Consider the following 20,925-nt stretch of genomic DNA (forward strand, 5'->3'; position numbering starts at 1 on the left):
GTGATGTGTCTGGGTTATCCCTTCTGCCTGTGCGAGTACTCTCTTTGATATCATACAGGAAGAGCTATAAATTCTAACAATGGAAAATACAGTACACAGAAACAGGAAGGAGGAGCGTAGGGACATGAACCACATTTCGCTTTATCTGATTGGACGGTCTTGACGAAAAGGGCGGTTCTTCTGCAGATTCATTGGGAAGTGAAAGCCTCAATGTCAAAGAAGCTTGTATCAGCTGTTTCAGACTATTCATCTCAACATCAGCGACGGAGAAAAACAGTCGTCTGCCACCAAACCCTATGAAGATTGAAGGCTTTTACGGATAGGAACTCAAGGGCAGCGTCAAACGGTTTTCAGGTAGCGAGCTAAAGGTACTTAGTTTGTTTTGTAAATAACCCAATGTGTGTGCTGCTGCCTATATTTGGAGACCATATATAGCTCACATTTGCACAACAAGATGCTAAATTAACTTGTCGATTAGGATGGATACTGAAAAACACCGTATTTACAATGCCATCATCATCATCATGGCACCTGTTGTTTACCTACTGCGAGTGTTGAATTAACTTCCTTATTGAATTAAATGCTTAGCCATACGTGATAGATTCAGGGCCTAGCGTTGTTTAGGCTACTGTATGTGTATGTGGAGGCCAACTGTATGCTGACATTGGATGGTATGCAGGTTGCGTGCATGAAATTCTAGGTCTTCTGTATTTTTTATTAAAAATAAAATAGTATGTAACTGCAGGCCGCAATTCGGGGCATTCCTGCATGTGCCCTCGGGCATCCCATTGGTTACTGCATGAACGCCCCCGCCCCCCTGTCGTGTACAGGAGTCCCTCCTGGACTAGCTAGCTAAACTAGCACACAGTGTCATCGTTCCCGCTTACCAAACAAACCCCAGCCGTCATTGTATGAACTGCATGATAACAGTGCCCATATGGATAGCTATATAGCTATGCTTTCTCTCTTGTTGTGATGTGTGTTTTGTCCTGTATTTATTAAAAATAAAAAAAATCCCAAGCCCGTCACCGCAGGAGGTATTTTGCCTTTTGGTGGGCCATCATTGTAAATCATATTTTGTTCTTAACTGACTTGCCTAGTTAAATAAAGGTTCAATAAATAAAAGCTAGCAACTGTTGTTGCCCCCGCGTTTTCTTCTGTGGGATTTATAAGCAGTTGGCATCCAACTTTATGGTGCATTACCGCCACCTACTGTACTGAAATGCCCCTGCCTCCCGCCTATATACCAGAGTCATAGCTTAAAAATGGACCAATAGAAGTATTTAGAGGGTTCCTGCAAATGCAGGAATGCCCACATGCAGGAACTCCCCGAATTTCAGGCTGCAGTTCCACCCTTCTCTTTTTAAACAGAGGTGATTTAGGAAAAGTCAACACCTCTCCCGCCCTCTCTCTTCACAGGAAATATGAACTCCCTACCAGGCAGGAGTGTGTCGCTGTGCAGACGCATGACAGCGGGCTCTATGAGGGTCCTCGCGGGCACAACAGGCCATCCTGATACCGTGGCCCGTGCGACCTGCCTCGAGGCTGTCAGAGTGTGCCACTCGGGTTCGAGCCGCAAGGGCAGCGTCAGCACCAAGAAGCGTGGCTATGACATCACCAGAAACCCCCACCTGAACAAGGTAAATCCCTAGACCACCACAGACAGTGCAGTGCCATCAGATGAAAAGCCACTGCACTCATTTAGACAATTGAGATTATATGTTGCGATGTTAAACAGTGTGTGTGGCTAGATACTTTAGGATTTTGTAAATTAGGCCCTTTCTGTACTCCCCCAGTGTCAGATGAACTCGTGGATACAATTTTTATGTCTCTGTCTCCAGTATGAAGGAAGTTGGAGGTATTCTTGCGAACCAATGCTAACAAGCGTTCGTGCAATGACTGGATGTCTATGGGTACAGTCATTGCGCAAACGCTAGTTAGCATTGGCTCGCAAAACTACCTGTAAGTATCAGGTCAGTCAAAGTTCCCATTGATAAGAGAGCTTTAGGTAAAGGGGGTGTGACTGTCTGGTTTGGAACATTATAGTAACATAGATATAAAGGGTGAAGAGTGAAATGCAAGTATGGTTCTGTTTCTGATACTGATATTGTTTGCCCCTGCAGATGTAGGTTAAATTGGGCCTTGGGATCTCTATAGCCTCTCTATAGCCCGATCCAAAACGAGCCATGTTACACCCCTCTTCAGGTTATTCTAGGTCATCGTGTTGATGCCAATGAGACTGGACTGGACAGGAATTGTCCATTGTTATAACTGCTGTTCTGCACTTTCTATGTGAGGAAACATGATTCAAAAACACACAAAAAAACACTGATGGCCTTTTTTGTACACCAGACATTTTCATATTATAGGGTATAGGTGTTTTTAGTCTGCTCTTTGCATTACCCAACTCTCTCTATCTATCTATGAAAGTGTAATTGCCGTGGCTAGTCAGCTGTGCTTCCTTGATGGCTTTACTTTCGGGCTTCTAACTGCTGCTCTATCTCACAGGTGTGTGTGTGTGTGTGTGTGTCAGATTATGTATGTGTGCGAATAATGTATTTCCATCTTGTGGTTGAATTACTTATGTATTTGTTGCACTTAATTTAAATGTTTGTGAATGTTTTTTTAATTTTATTTAACCTTTATTTAACAAGTTCTCATTTACAACTGCGACCTGGCCAAGATAAAGCAAAGCAGTGTGACACAAACAACAACACAGAGTTACACATGGAATAAACAAGCATAGTCAATAATACAATAGAAAAAGTCTATATACAGTGTGCAAATGAGGTAAGGCAATAAATAGACCATAGTGGTGAAATAATTACAATTTAGCAATTAAACACTGGAGTAATAGATGTGCAGAAGATGAATGTGCAAGTAGAGATACTGGGGTGCAAAGGAGCAAAATAAATAACAGTATGGGGATGAGGTAGTTAGATGGGCTGTTTACAGATGGGCTATGTGCAGTGATCTGTGAGTTGCTCTGACAGCTGGTGCTTAAAGCTAGTGAGGGAGATGTGAGTCTCCAGCTTCAGTGATTTTTGCAGTTCATTCCAGTCATTGGCAGCAGAGAACTGGAAGGAAAGGCGGCCAAAGGAGCAATTGGCTTTGGGGGTGACCAGTGAAAAATACCTGCTGGAGAGCGTGCTACGGGTGGGTGCTGCTATGGTGACCAGTGAGCTGAGATAAGGCGGGGCTTTACCTAGCAAAGACTTGTAAGTTGTAGAAAGGGACCAATACATGACCTTTCATCCTCCAGACTACTGTTCCAAAGTCTGCTCTCAATTATGACCATTAATCTCTAACACAGTCCCATTCACCCCTCATCATATTGAAGGACATTTTATATCACCAGTTATTAAAGCGTTTTAACAATCACACCATCAAACAGTTCTTAGGTTCTCACGAGTTCATCTGACTCAGGGGAAAAATCCCCATTAACATCACATACAGTGCCTTGCGAAAGTATTCGGCCCCCTTGAACTTTGCGACCTTCTGCCACATTTCAGGCTTCAAACATAAAGATATAAAACTGTATTTTTTTGTGAAGAATCAACAACAAGTGGGACACAATCATGAAGTGGAACGACATTTATTGGATATTTCAAACTTTTTTAACAAATCAAAAACTGAAAAATTGGGCGTGCAAAATTATTCAGCCCCTTTACTTTCAGTGCAGCAAACTCTCTCCAGAAGTTCAGTGAGGATCTCTGAATGATCCAATGTTGACCTAAATGACTAATGATGATAAATACAATCCACCTGTGTGTAATCAAGTCTCCGTATAAATGCACCTGCACTGTGATAGTCTCAGAGGTCCGCGACAGGGCTGGTTTTCTTTTTGGAATCCGTGATTGACTGTAGACCCTGCCACATACCTCTTGTGTCTGAGCTGTTGAATTGAGACTACTTTGTCTCTATACTGACGCTTAGCTTGTTTGATTGCCTTGTGGAGGGAATAGCTACACTGTTTGTATTCGGTCATGTTTCCGGTCACCTTGCCCTGGTTAAAAGCAGTGGTTCGCGCTTTCAGTTTCGCGCGAAGGCTGCCATCAATCCACGGTTTCTGGTTTGGGAATGTTTTAATCGTTGCTGTGGGTATAACATCGTCAATGCACTTTCTAATGAACTCGCTCACCGAATCAACGTATTCGTCAATATTGTTGTTGGATGCAATGCGGAACATATCACGTGATCGAAGCAGTCTTGAAGCGTGGAATCAGATTGGTCAGACCAGCGTTGAACAGACCTGAGCGCGGGAGCTTCTTGTTTTAGTCTCTGTCTGTAGGCTGGAAGCAACAAAATGGAGTCGTGGTCAGCTTTTCCGAAAGGAGGGCGTGGGAGGGCCTTATATGCATCGCGGAAGTTAGAATAACAATGATCCAGGGTTTTACCAGCCCTGGTTGCGCAATCGATATGCTGATAGAATTTAGGGAGTCTTGTTTTCAGATTAGCCTTGTTAAAATCCCCAGCTACAATGAATGCAGCCTCAGGATATGTGGTTACATAGAGTCAAAAAGTTCGTTCAGGGCCATCGTCGTGTCTGCTTGGGGGGGAATATATACGGCTGTGATTATAATCGAAGAGAATTTCCTTGGTAGATAATGCGGTCGACATTTGATTGTGAGGAATTCTAAGTCAGGTGAACAGAAGGACTTGAGATCCTGTATGTTGTTATGATCACACCACGTCTCGTTAATCATAAGGCATACCCCCCCCCCCGCCCCTCTTCTTACCAGAAAGATGCTTGTTTCTGTCGGCGTGATGCGTGAAGAAACCAGCTGACTGCACCGACTCCGATAGAGTCTCTCGAGTGAGCCATGTTTCGGTGAAGCAAAGAACGTTAGTCTCTGATGTCTCTCTGAAATGCTACCCTTGCTCGGATTTCATCAACCTTGTTGTCAAGAGACTGGACATTGGCGAGTAGTATGCTAGGGAGTGGTGCGCGATGTGCCCATCTCCGGAGCCTGACCAGAAGACCGCTTCGTTTGCCCCTTTTACGGCGTCGTTGTTTTGTGTCGCCGGCTGGGATCCGATCCATTGTCCTGGGTGGAAGGCAGAACACAGGATCCGCTTCGGGAAAGTCATATTCTTGGTCGTACTGATGGTGAGTTGACTTTGCTCTTATATCCAGTAGTTCCTCCCGACTGTATGTAAGAAAACCTAAGATTACCTGGGGTACCAATGTAAGAAATAACACGTAAAAAAACTAAATACTGCATAGTTTCCTAGGAACGCGAAGCGAGGCGGCCATCTTTGTCGGCGCCGGGGTTGTGCTTTCACCAGACACTGGGAGATGAATTCACCTTTCAGCAGGACATTAACCAAAAACACATGGCCAAATCTACACTGGAGTTGCTTACCAAGAAGACAGTGAATGTTCCTGAGTGGTAGACTTAAATCTATTTGAAAATCTATAGTAAGACCTGACAATGGTTGTCTTGCAATGATCGACAACCAATTTGACAGAGCTTGAAGAATTTTGACAAGAATAATGTGCCAATGTTACACAATCCAGGTGTGGAAAGCAGTTAGAGACTTACCCAGAAAGACTCAGCTGTAATCGCTGCCGGAGGGGTTTCTACAAAGTATTGACTTGGGGGTGTGAATACTTATGCAAATGAAATATTTCACAATTTTCAATAAATTAACAAAAATGTCTAAAAACATCTTTTCACTTTGTCATTATGGGGTATTGTGTGTAGATGGGTGAGAAAATATATTTAATACATTTTGAATTAATGCTGTAACATAACAAAATGACATAAGTCAAGGGGTATGAATACTTTCTTAAGGCACAGTATATATTTTTTCATAATATAATCTTTGAGTACTAACAATCACCAAAATAAAAGCTAGACAGTCAGGGTGATTTGAAAATTCCAAAAAGAACACGGCATTAGCCATGGCAAAATGCATGGAATTGCAGGAAATTAACCTTAGAACTACAACATTTTATCTCCGCTCCATGGCAGAATATGTAGACTAGCAGGACATTTGTTTTAAAATTGCAACATTTTCTTTCAGCTCCATGTCAAAATGTACAGAATTGCAGCAAATCTGCTTTAAAACTGCAAAAAATTATCTGAACTTTATGGATAAATTAGTACAATGCACAAAATTGGCTTAAAAAGTCAAAGATTTCTCTACACCGCCAAGATGGGGGGCCTCTAAAATGTTCTCTTAAATTCAGCTGCACCGATGGGCTGACGACGCAGATTGCAACGCCCCCTGCCACGCCCACCAACTAAGCCCCTTTTTGATCCAGAAACCCGTGTGTCACTGTGATTGACATATTAACAGCTGTTTATTATTAATGGACCAAACCCCAGGTGCGAGTGTTACATTAGGCTATCATAACTTTACATATTGACACTACAATAGTAGCACATTTACAGTAGCAAGTTCCTGAACATTTGATTTATTTCCATGACGAGCCTCTTGCTTTCTGAAGAATTCTTTCCATTTGAAGAAAGAAAGAAGAGCTAGAGCGAACGAGTGTGTGAGAAAGAGGGAACGCCAGAATACTGACATGACAGAGTAGTGGCACTAAGCACAACCAGACCACAAAGTTGGGGTCCGGTCAGCCCCCTGAGCAACTATATGAATTTCCCTACATGCAATAGGCCTAAAAAAAAAAGGAATGCTCAAGACATGATCAGAACCACAACACAGCTAAAGCTCTAAAGCTTCTCTATTGAAGACAATACTTGTAAAGGCCTGATAACTGGGTGTTTATGTGAACAAGAGCTAGCTAGATCAATGCTAGCTATACCAATGCTACAACATTGGATGGTGTCTGTTACACAGCGCTATCGTTGACCCTTTATGTTGGATGTGTGCGTCTCCACCCCCCTGCAGGGCATGGCCTTCACCCTACAGGAGCGCCTGCAGCTGGGCATCCACGGCCTGCTGCCCCCCGTCTACCTTTCCCAGGATGTCCAGGTGCTCCGTATCATGAAGAGCTATGAGGGCCGCAACCCCCTCGACAAGTGAGCGCGTACACACACTCACTCAGATGCAAATAAAACACACACAACACACATACTGTATGATGGCTAAAAATACACAAATACAGTAGCTTTAATCTCCCTCATCACTTACTGGTCTTTGTTTCACCTTGTTCTGCTTTCTTTCTCTCTCCCCACTTCTCTCTCTATTTCTCCCCCCATTTTCTTTCTCTTTCTCTCTGTCTGTCTGCCTCTCTCTTTCTGTCTCTCTCTTTCTCTCTGTCCCCTTCTCTCTCTCTTTCTTTCTCTCTCTCTCTCTCTCCCTGAATCTCTCTTTCCCTCTCTCTCTGTCTCTCTCTCTCTCTCCCCCCATTTTCTCTCCATTTCTCTCTCTTAGGTACATCTTGCTGATGACTCTGCAGGACAGGAATGAGAAGTTGTTTTACCGCCTGCTGACGTCTGATGTAGAGGAGTTCATGCCCATTGTCTATACCCCCACTGTAGGGCTGGCCTGCCAACAGTATGGACTGGCCTTCAGGAGACCACGGTAGACATGAAACACACACACACATACATGCACGCACGCACGCACACACACCCACGCACGCACGCACACACACCCAGTGAATTGTTGTGTGATGATAGTGGTTCTGAAGTGTTAGCATGTATCCCACAGAGGTCTCTTCATCACCATCCATGATAAAGGCCACATCGCCACCATGCTCAACTCCTGGCCTGAGGAGAACATCAAGGTAAGGAGTGCCTAACACACACACTTTACTCCATGGTACAGGATATGGACATAAGGGTGTAAACAATTTTCACCATGTGAACCAAACCGTGTGTGTGTATCCCCAGGCCATTGTGGTGACAGACGGAGAGCGTATCCTGGGTCTGGGCGACCTGGGCAGTTACGGCATGGGCATCCCAGTGGGTAAACTGGCCCTGTACACTGCCTGCGGAGGAGTGCCACCCCAGCAGTGTCTACCAGTCCTGCTGGACGTAGGCACCGACAACCAGGTACTTCTACCGGGAGTTTTTCAGGACCCTGTCTTTCAAAGATAATTTGTAAAAATCCAAATTACTTCACAGATCTTCATTGTAAAGGGTTTAAACACGGTTTCCCATGCTTGTTCAATGAACCATAAACAATTAATGAATATGCACCTGTGGAACGGTCGTTAAGACACTAATAGCTTACAGACGGTAGGCAATTAAGGTTACAGCTATGAAAACCCAGGACACTAAAGAGGCCTTTCTACTGACTCTGAAAAACACCAAAAGAAAAATGCCCAGGGTCCCTGCTCATCTGTGGGAACGTGCCTTAGGCATGCTGCAAGGAGGCATGAGGACTGCAGATGTGGCCAGGGCAATAAATTGCAATGTCCGTATTGTGAGATGCCTAAGACAGCGCTGCAGGGAGACAGGACGGACAGCTGATCGTCCTCACAGTGGCAGACCACGTGTAACAACACCTGCACAGGATCGGTACATCCAAACATCACACCAGTGGGACAGGTACAGGATGACAACAACTGTCCGAGTTACACCAGGAAAGCACAATCACTCCATCAGTGCTCAGGCTGTCCTGAGGCCAGTTGTAAGGCAGTCCTCACCAGACATCACCGGCAACAATGTCGCCTATGGGCACAAACCCACCATCACTGGACCAGACAGAACAGGCAAAAAGTGCTCTTCACTGACAAGTTGCAGTTTTGCCTCACCAGGGGTGATGGTCAGATCGAAGGAATGAACTTTACACTGAGGCCTGTACTCTGGAGCGGGATTGATTTGGAGGTGGGGAGGGTCCGTCATGGTCTGGGGCGGTGTGTCACAGCATCATCGGACTGAGCTTGTTGTCATTGCAAGCAATCTCAACGCTGTGCATTACAGGGAAGCCATCCTCCTCACTCATGTGGTACCCTTCCTGCAGGCTCATCCTGACATGACCCTCCAGCATGACAATGCCACCAGCCATACTGCTCGTTCTGTGTGTGAGTTCCTGCAAGACAGGAATGTCAGTGTTCTGCCATGGCCAGCAAAGAGCCCGGATCTCAATCCAATTGAGCATGTCTGGGACCTGTTGGATCGGCGGGTGAGGGCTAGGGCCATTCCCCCCCAGAAATGTCCAGGAACTTACAGGTGCCTTGGTGGAAGAGTGGGGTAACATCTCACAGCAAGAACGGGCAAATCTGGTGCAGTCCGTGAGGAGGAGATGCACTGCAGTACTTAATGCAGCTGGTGGCCACACCAGATACTGAAAGTAACTTTTCACTCCCCCCCCCCTCCCCTTTGTTCAGGGACACATTATTCAATTTCTGTTAGTCACATGTCTGTGGAACTTGTTCAGTTTATGTCTCAGTTATTGAATCTTATGTTCTTAGCAAACTTAACATGTGTTAATATTTGTGAGTTTATATCTTACCTAGTGAACTAAATATGCTGCTGGTAGTTGTATGGCAGTGAGATCTAAGTAGGGCTAAGGTAAGAATACAATAATTTTAGGACTCACCAAGATTGCATAACAGTGTTGTTCAATTCCAAATGGACCCCTAGCCCCTCCTGTAGATCTGAAGGAGTTGGACAGGTGCTAGATGATGATTTGGAATTCAGGGCTCCACTATCACTTAGTTACTTCCCTTATTTCCCGGAGGCTCTCGTCATAGAGCTTGAGGGTGAAATGTTATTTTTGATCAGGCACTCCTGGAAGACCCCCTGTACATCGGCCTGAAGCACAAGAGGATCAGAGGAAAGGAGTACGATGACCTCATCGATGAGTTCATGCAGGCAGTTACTGACAAGTAGGTGTGTGTGTGTGTGTGTGTGTGTGTGTGTGTGTGTAATTTGACTGACTGTTCACTGCTCCACGGAATGCAGGTATGGAATGAACTGCCTGATCCAGTTTGAGGACTTTGCCAACTCCAACGCCTTCCGCCTCCTCAACAAATACCGCAACCGTTACTGCACCTTCAACGACGACATCCAAGGTAACTTGTTCTCTTTTTCCCTGTCAAATCTACTCGCACTCCATACGCCTTATTTGCTGTATGGATGACTGATGCCCTCCTGTTTGTATGGATGACTGAAGCCCTCCTGTGGTCTTAGTCAGAGACGCATAATAGAGTTTTGTGTACTGTTGAAAGATGGATGTGCAAAACCATTCTGACTTCTGAGAACAACCGTATAACCCATCCCTTGTTTCTCACCCTCTCTCTTATTTCTCCTGTGCTTGTCTCTTTCTCTCCCTGTCTCACTCACTCTCTCCCAGGCACAGCCTCAGTAGCAGTAGCTGGGGTCTTGGCTGCTCTGAAGATCACCAAGAACAAACTGTCAGACCACACCTTTGTGTTCCAGGGGGCTGGGGAGGTAAGAGGACAAACGCGCTGATCTGTGTTCATTATAAACACCAAAATATGTAGATTTTTTGGGGGGAAACCTCACTCTCTTGAATCAAGCCTTGAAAGATAACACAAGCATGCAGATGAAATGGCTTGAAAATCATCATGTTGCATGGCAGTGATTGGGTAGATTGCTTAGTAGCAGGATTCATCATGGAACTGTCTTTTTTACAATGATGTCATACTTGAGTAATAGTAAAGATACCTTAATAGAAAATGACTCAAATGTAAATGTAATTGCAAAAATATTTTTGGAAGTATCAAAAGTATGTTATTTCAAATTCCTTATGTTAAGCAGACCAGATGGCATCGTTTTTACAAAAACATTATTTTTTACTGATAGCCAGGGGCACTAACACATAATTTACAAACGAAGCATGTGAGTCCGCAAGATCAGAGGCTGACCAGGGATTTCTCTTGAAAAGTCTCTGAATTTGACCATTTTCATGTCCTGCTAAGTAATAAAAACGTAATAAGTACTTTTGGGTATCAGGGAAATGTATGGAGTTAAAAGAACATTATTTTCTTTCGGAATGTAGTAAGTGAAGTAAGTCGTCAAAAATATAAATACCCCCAAAACGACATAAGGAGAACTTTTAAGTATTTTCATTTAAGGACTTTACCACTGCTTTTTTTTATTACCCAGGCTGCACTGGGCATTGCCCACTTGCTAATCATGGCCATGGCGAAGGAGGGGGTGTCGGCCACGGAAGCCGCAAAGAAGATCTGGATGGTCGACTCCAGGGGCCTCATCGTCAAGGTAACAGAAATGCCATATTATCATAGCTAACCTCCTAATACACTTGAATAGCATCAAAACGTTGATCTAATCAGCCTTCTCCTGAGCTGTCCACCAAGACATTGGTCGTGTTCAGTAGGATGCAATGTTACAGAATTTTCAGATAGAAAGATCACGTAGATCAGTTATGCTGCACTGTCATGTAGAATAGGGAATAATGTCAGTCAGTTCTATGGGTAACGTTCAGAACGTTACAGCCTCCTGAACGGGATCCAGTTGTATGTCAGACTGACTGATGTTACCATGGTGTGACCCACAGGGCAGAGGAAACCTGAACCATGAGAAGGAGGAGTTTGCCCACGACCACGCCCACATCAAGACCCTGGAGGAGGTGGTGCACACCGTCAAGCCCACCGCCCTCATCGGTCAGTTGCCATGATCACATATTGTCTCACCAGTGTAACTAAGGCTCATCTGTCATGTTTCTTTAGAAACAGACCAATAATGGACACTGGACAGAAACTCAACATTGCAGAGCATCTCAGGAAGATATGCATGTTTTGTTCTCACACTCAGTACTCTTTTCTTCTCCTGTGTGCAGGAGTGGCGGCCATTGGAGGGGCGTTTACTGAGAAGATCATCAAGGACATGGCGTCCTTCAACGAGAGGCCCATCATCTTCGCCCTGAGTAACCCCACCAGCAAGGCAGAGTGCACCGCCGAGCAGTGCTACCAACTCACCGAGGTACTGAAACTCTGATCCTAACCTAGAGAATAGACATTCACTCACTGTTCCCTTGTTTGAGTGCCAATCAATGTACGCTTACTAAATATCCTTGCTGTCATAGAAATAGAATGATCTGAAATAGAATTAAGGCTCTCTTTTTTTTACTCTCTCTCTCACTTTGTCGCTCGCTCTCGTTCTCATTTTCTTCCTCTGTCCCAGGGGCGGGGCATCTTTGCCAGTGGCAGCCCCTTTAATAAGGTGACCCTGGCTGACGGGCGCTCCTTCATCCCCGGTCAGGGGAACAACGCCTACGTGTTCCCTGGCGTGGCATTGGGGGTCATCGCCTGTGGGGTGCGCCAAATCTCGGACGACATCTTCCTCACCACAGCCGAGGTAACTGTTTTGCCTTAATTTTACATTTTCATTTTCAAAGAAAGACGTACACTCTTTACCTCTGCTGTTGGGGAATGTTTGTATGTAATGCTTATCAATCCAATGATCTAATACTATTGTTCAAGTTGAATAATATAATATTAGTTTCAATTTCAACATTTTTCTGTCCACTCGTAAAATATCATTTTAACTGTTTCAATTTCTAATTTTTCTACCATGTATTTTACTATTATTTTTCCAATTTACCTTGTATTGTTTGAAAAATGAAAGTAGAAATATTGGTGTGGTTAGGAAAACTGGGCGATTTCTAAATATGTGGTTAAAGTGCACTATTACAGTGTGCAGGGAGACACATCCAAAATGCAAAATATCTTACACACACCACTGCAGTGGGTAAAGGCGAGTGCTGTGAGTCACAAACTGTGGCCCTTTGGAGGCAAGGTTTGGCGCACATGTAACCAGTGTCACTGTGCGCGCACACACACACACACACACCAAGTTTCCCCCTGGCTACTTCAGACTTATAGGCATATACTTTATTAAAATGGTCATGATGCGTTATGAGCACAACTAAATTAAGAAACTTTTGTCACTGACTGCGAAGAGACCTAGGACTCCATGTCAGTCTGCCCTCCGAATTCACTGCAACGTTCTGCTGCGTAGCCTAGGCGAACACCTCGTAAAGCCTACAGTAGCTTAGAAAATCTTAACAGTGAGGCCTAAATGATGAAAGAGACATTGGTCCCAAAAAATTGGTGCGTAATTTCAACTAATGACCGTATCCATGGTGCTTAACTAACAGTAGTTCCCCCTTATGGCAACTATCCTTCTAACGACTGCATGCTAATTATCTTGGGATCCTGGAGACCAGGAGCTATGAGTGTGTATGTGTCACATGTCGAGCTGCCCTCCACATTTGTACAACACCACTATTTTGCAGCCCATACTAAACTTTCAGCAGCCCACTAGATTGAGTAACCCATAACCTGTAGGTTATAGTGGGTTACAGTGGGCAAGTGAAAGTAAATTAGACCATAGCATATTGGCATTATATGCCTATCCAATGGCTGCGGGAGGAGTGAAGCAGGGATTTTATGGAAACGTGTCTGTGGGAGGAAAGGCAACTCAAGGAGCATATAGAAGCTCTTTGAATATACAGTGCATTTGGAAAGTATTCAGACCCTTTCCCTTTTCCATATTTTGATACAGTACAGCCTTATTCATCAATCTACACAATGCCATGACTCTCCTGACAGTGGATCAAAGGACCCATCAGCTAGGCAAATGAACGGTTTTGAAATTACAGGACTTTTTGTACATAGTCCCCCCCATTTTAGAGGACCAATAGTATTGGTACAAATGCACTTCTTTACATCAAGCTTGTGACTCTACAAACTTGTTGGATGCATTTTCTGTTTGTTTTGGTTGCGTTTCAGATTATTTTGTGCCCAATAGAAATGACTGGTAAATACGGTATTGTCATTTTGGAGTCACTTTTATTGTAAATAAGAATGTAATATGTTTCTAAACACTTCTACATTCATGTGGATGCTACCATGATTACGAATAATTCTGAATGAATCGTGAATAATGATGAATGAGAAAGTTGGAGGTATAAATATCATACCCCCCCCCCAAAAAAAATGCTAACCTCCCCTGTTATTGTAATGGAAAGAAGTTAGCATCTTGGGGGCATGATATGCGTGTCAAACTTTCTCACTCATGATTATTCAGGATTATCCATAATCATGGTAGCAGCCACATGAATGTAGAAGTGTTTAGAAGCAGTCTGCACTTTAACCTCAGTCATTGTATAATTTCAAGTCCAAAGTGGTAGAGCATAGAGCCCTCCATTTCTTTACTTCTCTTTTTCATTTCCTGTTTCTCTCTCTCTCAGGCAATAGCTGACATGGTAACGGAGGAGCACCTGGCCGAGGGAAGACTCTACCCTCCACTCAACGGCATCAGAGAAGTGTCCTTTAAGATCGCTGTCAAGGTTAGAGACCGACTCCACCCCACAAAACCATCAATACCAGCATTACATTCCCACATCAACACAGATTTGTTACTGCAGAGAAAGACACTTTCTCCATTTCAATACATTAGTGTTCTGTGTAACTAATTTATATTTTTCTCTACCCATCTCTCAGGTGGTTGACTATGCGTATAGACACAAAATTGCCTCCCTGTACCCGGAGCCCAAGGACAAGGAGGCGTTTGTGCTCTCCCATGTCTACAGCCCCGACTATGACTCCTTCGTCCAGGACACCTACGACTGGCCCCAGGACGCCATGAAAGTCCAGGACGTGTGAACTCCATCAGCCACCTCTCTTTCTATCCCCAACGTTCGATCCCTCAGTACAGCACAAGGGAGCTACACATATCAGACATGCGCTACCGCCTCTCCAGATTTCGCATAATTTCACCAATCACTCAACAGTCGCGTTCCCCTGCTCAGACGTTGCATGCATCAACCAATGGTTGCATTCCACGGCATCGACAGTGCCTTCCGGCACCAGATTGCTATAACATATGTGGTTTACTCATACATAAAATACCTATCCAGGCGTTGTAAGATCTGGCATGTGTCCTCAACGCCTGGGCAGAGGAACGCGCCCAAAGCCTTCTGCAGCTAGGTCATCAAGACGAGACACTCCATTGCCTCTAGACACTCCCCAGTGCCCATAGAATGTAATACATAGGATGTACATCTGTAGGAGATTACAAATGGTTAACCAGCAGAAATATAATTTAAGGGGTATTTTTCTGAAGTTTCAGTCATTTCATTTGATGTCCCCCTTGACTTTTGTAATTGCTTTGTTTACCATATATATATATATATATATATATATATATATATATATATATATATATATATATATATATATATATATATATATATATATATATATATATATATATATATATATATATATATATATATATATATATATATATATATATATATATATATATATATATATATATATATGTATGTATGTATATGTGTCCATATCATCAAATTGCCAGGTTAGTGCCACGACATTTCATGTGTAACTTGAGGGAACCCTATCAGTTCTATATATTCTATTTTGAGATTATTTATTTGTGATTGATACAGAATCTGGAGACAGACTGTTCTGTGTCACCAAACCCCTAATAACACACTCCGTTGAGCATGTTTGGACTAGCTTTAATAACTAATAGGCAGAAATGGCATATTCCTGAAAAGGTCTCTGTCATCTATTGTAGGTTGCATCTCAATAGTTTTACCTTGCTTCCTTTGCTTGGAAAAGTGGATGGGTGAATCCCTTATCGCCTTTACCTGTCCATTGTTTTCAAATTAGTCTCGATAAAAGAGAGGAGACAAGCAGAGGAGGAGACCGCCAGTTTTAGACTGTTAAGATGGACCTCTTGTCCAGACATAAACGCAAACCCTCATAGTGCCGGCCTCCGTTTGACCTCCTGACCTCACATGTAATATCCTGCAGATTCTCGTCTTTAGTTGGAGGATTCTATCAGCTATTAGCAAAGAATATGTACACGCTGGTTCACACTGCAGTATCATTGATTTTAAAGCACAACTCCAATATATTATTAACTGACAATTTCTTGCTCCCTGTTGTCACTTCATACTTTAGGCTACACTCCTGCCAAAGCCTGGGTTACAAGAGGACCAGTTAGATAACCTATAGAATTTAAAATAGGACACCCTGTTCATCTTGTATTTTTATTCTAGACTTCCCTGTTGATGCGTGTCAGAGTTTTAACGAGATGATTAGCTACGTTTTTATCCCCGACATCATTACCATTAGGAACTGACTTTTACATTTGAGTAATTTAGCAGACACTCTTATCTCACTTACAGTAGTGAGTGCAATTTTATATTTTCTTCGTACTCGTCGGGATTGAACCCACGAACCTGGCGTTGCAAGCGCCGGGCTCTACCAACTGAGCCACAAGGGACTTCAGGTTTGTGCGGTGCCCGACGTTTGTGTACATGATAGAGGAAGCTTTAATAAACACTAGTGTACCACTAGCCCATGCATAGACGCTAACTACCTTTAGCATCTATTAATGACGGTAACTTCTGGCCGGGGGAGTTTTGTTAAGAGCACCGACGCTTGTTCTGAACGTTAACACAAATCGCTTGCGGTATGATTTTGGAAACATGGAAAGTAGCTTTCATATTGGCAATTTTTTTTTCTTCTAAAAACAAAAAGGTTAAATTACTACACACCTTTTATAGCGTTGGTGTTCCCACACGGCCATTTCTTCATGTTGCAGCGCTTGTTTACAGAAGACCACCTGTGCTTATTAGCTATCTATCGTGCACGAGCACCTGTGTAAGCATAACTGGAGAGGAAGTGTAGTTCGTCAACGGTAGGCATACAATTGTATGGATGTCTGCAAACCTGCTTCAGTAAGTTCATCTTTTTTATTTGGTAAGATTCTTACTCGCATTCTTACTCGCTAATATGAAAGATAGGTTCCATATGTTTCCAAAACCGTATCGCAACGATGATGATTGACGTTTCTAAACATTAAAACAGAGCGTCGAGCTATAGTTCACATGTTCCCACCAATAAGCAGTGCTTATAGCTGAGAATGCCTTGGGTTCTCGAGAGCAAGAGTAGCGCCTATAATAATTACATATGTGATTGCCTCTTTGGGTATGCTTTTTTAATAATGGAGGGGTTGTATCTTTTTGTGTGTGTAGTTTTGTATAAAGCGTTGCCTGTTTCGGTTTAGGTGTTTTTGCCAAAGGTAATGACAGACATGGTAAATGTTATATTTTCTTTTCCCCCAGATAATATTATGCTCTGCTTAGGCGTGATGCACCACAGAAGGAATTCTATTTGGGGTTCAAGGAAAAATGTATGTTTTGAAGGGAATAAAAAAAAGGCACTAAGTGAATATTGTTAGCAAAACTACTGAGTGTTTTGTTGATTAACACATTTTGTGTCATGCTGCTGATGTAGCATGTGTCCTTCCACACGTTGGTTTCTCCACTGTAGCTGGAGAGTCTCTTAAACTGCAGACATCGCTGCAGCCCTGAGCACTGGTCTATCAGCAGGCAACAGCCATCCCTGAAACAAGAGGAACAACACTTTTTATAGGCCTTATTCATTGAAAGACAGGAAGAGTAACTAGAAGGGCAACTCTTTACATTTTATATAGGCCTTATTATTCCAGGATCACTTGAATAACCGTGACTAAGGGATGTTCTTAAGCGCAACACAGAGTGCCTGGATACAGCCCTCAGCCATGGAATATTGGCCATATAGCACAAAACCCAGAGGTGCTTTATTGCTATTATAAACTGGTTACCAACGTAATTAGAACAGTAAAAATAAACGTTTTGTCATACCTGTGGTATACCACTGCTGTCAGCAAATCAGCATTCAGGGCTTGAACCACCCAGTTTATAATACACATTATATCCGGTTCTCTGAGTCTCTTCGCTTCAATGCTCCACCCCCACGTCTCCCCTTTGCCTATCGTGGCGAAGGATCCGGTGAGTTATCATCCTAGGGGAGGGAAACGATCATTGGTGCTGCTCTCCATCAATCATAACCATTCTTTAGTATATTGCGATGTCATTCATCTCCAAACCCAGAACCAGATCTTGCATGTGCTTGCCATCTACTCGATTTGGTTCTGGGTTCTGATATTTTCAAAACTGTTGAATGGAAGTAGCAGACGAGTACCACTCCCTCTCAAAGCCTCTACCAAAGTCTGTTCCCTCCCCTCCCTCTTTCACGTTCTGTTGATCATGTCCGTCTCTCTCCTGTGCTCGGTGGCCCGGTGGAGCTGTGCCCCCCTCATCCTCTTGTTGGTGCTGTGGAGCTGGTGCAGATACAGCTCCCTGGCCCTCTGCTCCGCTATCGCCTGGGGGGCACAGTCGTACAGGACAAACGGGGTACCCTCCGAGGCCGGCTGCCTGTCAGGCTGAGCTCCTCCAGCTGCAAAGCAAAAATGATATATAGACCCTTGCTGAATTCTCTTTCTTTACACCTCTCTCTGAAATTGTGCACTTGCTCCCCCTCACCCACTGCAACTTACACACACACACACACACACACACACACACACACACACACACACTCACTCGGCTGCTAGCTGAACCTGTCGCAGGCGGTGTATGAGGTCCTGTGCTTGGTGGGCCTGTATCTGTCTGCTCTGTCTGCTGTCAGCCTGCTCCAGAAGCTCCTGCAGGTACTGCCTCTGCTTGGGCAGCCGCGGGGTCATCAGCGGGCGACCCCGGAAGTTGAACGAGCCCTGGGGAGGAGGCCGTGAAGTTACTATAGATCTCAGTGGAGAAACACATCAAATTAAATAGAAGTATTCACAGGGACTCACATAGAACCAGCTGGGTCTTGAGACAGAACTTTCCCTCGCGGCCTCAGCCACACCCAGGTTAAATGCTGCCACCCTCTGTTCTCCCGGATCAGCTGCTGCTCAGCCGTTCATCACTTGTTCCTGTCCCTCTGTGACTTCCTCAGCTTCCTCACTACTTGACTCAGTAGGTAAAAATAGGGTGAAAAACATCTGTCTATTTTGAACTCTGGAGGTGGTCCCTTCGGGTAATTATTCTACCAGTAATCATGGTTTTGTATTGTTGTATTTCTATAATTGCTGAGGATGTGTGTGTGTGTGTATGTGAGCTTGCCTGTTCCCTCTGCAGGTTTAGCTGATCTCTCTCCTGCTCGTTGTGCAGTAGGATGTTTTCCTCCTGCTCCTCTCGCAGTATCTCCACCCATGTACACCGGTACATTCTGCTGAGCATGGTGCTTGCACAGGAAACACGACTCCTACAGAACACACAACAGCAGTAATGTAACAAGCTTCCCCAAGGATTAGTAACATATTTCAAAGGTAACAGCTGGGCCAGATGACTCTCTCACTCTTCTAGCTCATCTGTTGGACACTGATCCTCTCAGAGTTGATGTCCCTCTACCTGTTCCTCTCTCCTCCACAAAGTTATTGTGCAAAAAATATATTGCCTCAGCAACTGTTTGAAGCCATTCAATGGTCCTGATGAATGCAGCCCGTCCCCCTGTTACCTCTCCCATCTCCTCTGCCACCCTCCCGTGCCACCCCCCCCCCCCCCCCGTTTTCCGGTGGGGTTGCTAGGCAACAGAAGGGCCTGTTCTGCCTTGTCTCTCTGCTGGCTGGCAGACACCAGACATTTACTGATGTCCAGCCCCTGGAACCACAAACACACACATTGACACAGATCAGAACATAGACACACCCACCCCCACACATACAGACGCTGAAGGTGCACCAGAAGTTTGCACACAGCGTTCATCTCATAGAATCTTTTACAAGATAAAAAACACACAAATCTCCAATGTTCTCTCTTATGATATCCAAACCTCTCTAGGATCGTCTACTGATGTCGCATGACCAATTGTGTAGTAGTGTTACAACCAACCAGTTACAAAAGGGCTTTATAAGGAGTCAGTAAAGTTGCACACATTGGAGAGAGTCCAGAGCACCCTGGCAGTGACAAAGTTCCTTTAGAACTTCATCCTGACCCTGGTGATAAGACAAAGTAAAGACGTTACATTTTCAGATGATCTCTGGACCTCAAACAAATTAAATATCTCTCTTCACTTTCAAACTTAACCCATTGCTATAGTCTTGTTGACAGCTATACTGCGTCAGTAACTTAGTCTGTGCAGTATAGTAGACACAAACACTTCTACAACGAGATCCCAATGGGGATCAAAACGTGCCACGCCTTGTGCGTCTCACTAACTAATCACGGTTTTGGGAGCATATCAAAATTGTGGACATCTACTTTTTCCATATGACTTTTGTTTTGTTATCCAGCACCTGAAACAATGATCCCAAATGTCTATACTGTATAATTTCTAGACTATACCATTAGCCCACCCGGGGTGTTGGAAGGAGAGGAGGCCAATGTTGTGGAAGGAAGAGGATGGACCACTGGGTGGAGATGGCCCGGCGCAAGAGGAGCAGTGTCTCCCTCACATACCCCTCCACCTGGTAGCGGTCAAATGGGCTCTCCAACGATAGGGACGTGTAGTTCAGTTAGACCACCGGAACCTCACCTGTGCAAATAGGACACCGACTCTTACTTTTAGGTTTACACACACACACCTGTACACTGTATGTTCCGTAAAACACACCCACACAGGAGAGCAGGGAGTTAAAGAAATATGTGATGTGGGGCCAAACAGCATTGTGATCAACAGTGTGATCAAAAGACAGACCTGCTGGAAGGGCTTTGGCCTGCTTAAGGCTGTGGGAGTAGGCCAGTCTCTCTGACAGCTGGAGGATGGGTCTCTGGATCAGGATGTGTTTGACCATTTTCTGCTGGGAGAACGTGAAGGTGCCCAGCACAGACTCATGGGCCCACTAAATAACACTCACACACCTCTTATTTTCTGATGTGTGTGCAGTACTTTGAAAACATCACTTAAAATAGTCTAGTTTTCACTCTTTATCATACATTTATATTATTGCAAAAAGTGTCAGAACCTATTGACAAATGTTGTAAACTTTTACTGAAACTATTGTAATTTGTTCATCTAGCCCTAATATCATGACACAATCATTAGATTATTACAGGATGTGACCTACTGGAATCAAACAAGGTTCAGAATGTCCACTGACTACCCTTCTATATTGCACACCCTTTGGTTTGTCCATTTTCATCTGTCGCTCCGTCACCCTCCTCTCG

General features: G+C 44.1%; 1 protein-coding gene across 2 annotated transcripts; it reads left to right on the forward strand.

The window, feature by feature from the left end:
* On the forward strand, positions 1–17,140 carry me3 (malic enzyme 3, NADP(+)-dependent, mitochondrial). Of its 2 annotated transcripts, none has more exons than XM_021578831.3 (15): positions 1–368; positions 1,420–1,640; positions 6,865–6,995; positions 7,351–7,500; positions 7,630–7,705; positions 7,812–7,973; positions 9,651–9,754; positions 9,831–9,940; positions 10,222–10,319; positions 10,998–11,111; positions 11,410–11,515; positions 11,692–11,834; positions 12,036–12,209; positions 14,107–14,205; positions 14,360–17,140. In XM_021578831.3, exons 2-15 carry the CDS (start codon positions 1,425–1,427, stop codon positions 14,519–14,521), a joined length of 1,845 nt encoding a protein of 614 aa, XP_021434506.1. In that variant the 5' UTR covers positions 1–368; positions 1,420–1,424; the 3' UTR covers positions 14,522–17,140. The 2 variants fall into 2 exon arrangements, with proteins under 2 accessions (XP_021434506.1, XP_021434507.1); XM_021578832.3 differs by having other exon boundaries at positions 34–354.
* Positions 17,141–20,925: the final 3,785 nt, after the last annotated feature.

This window comes from Oncorhynchus mykiss, chromosome 22 (assembly GCF_057628025.1).
Source record: "Oncorhynchus mykiss isolate SJ-2025 chromosome 22, ASM5762802v1, whole genome shotgun sequence".
Classification (NCBI taxonomy): domain Eukaryota; kingdom Metazoa; phylum Chordata; class Actinopteri; order Salmoniformes; family Salmonidae; genus Oncorhynchus; species Oncorhynchus mykiss.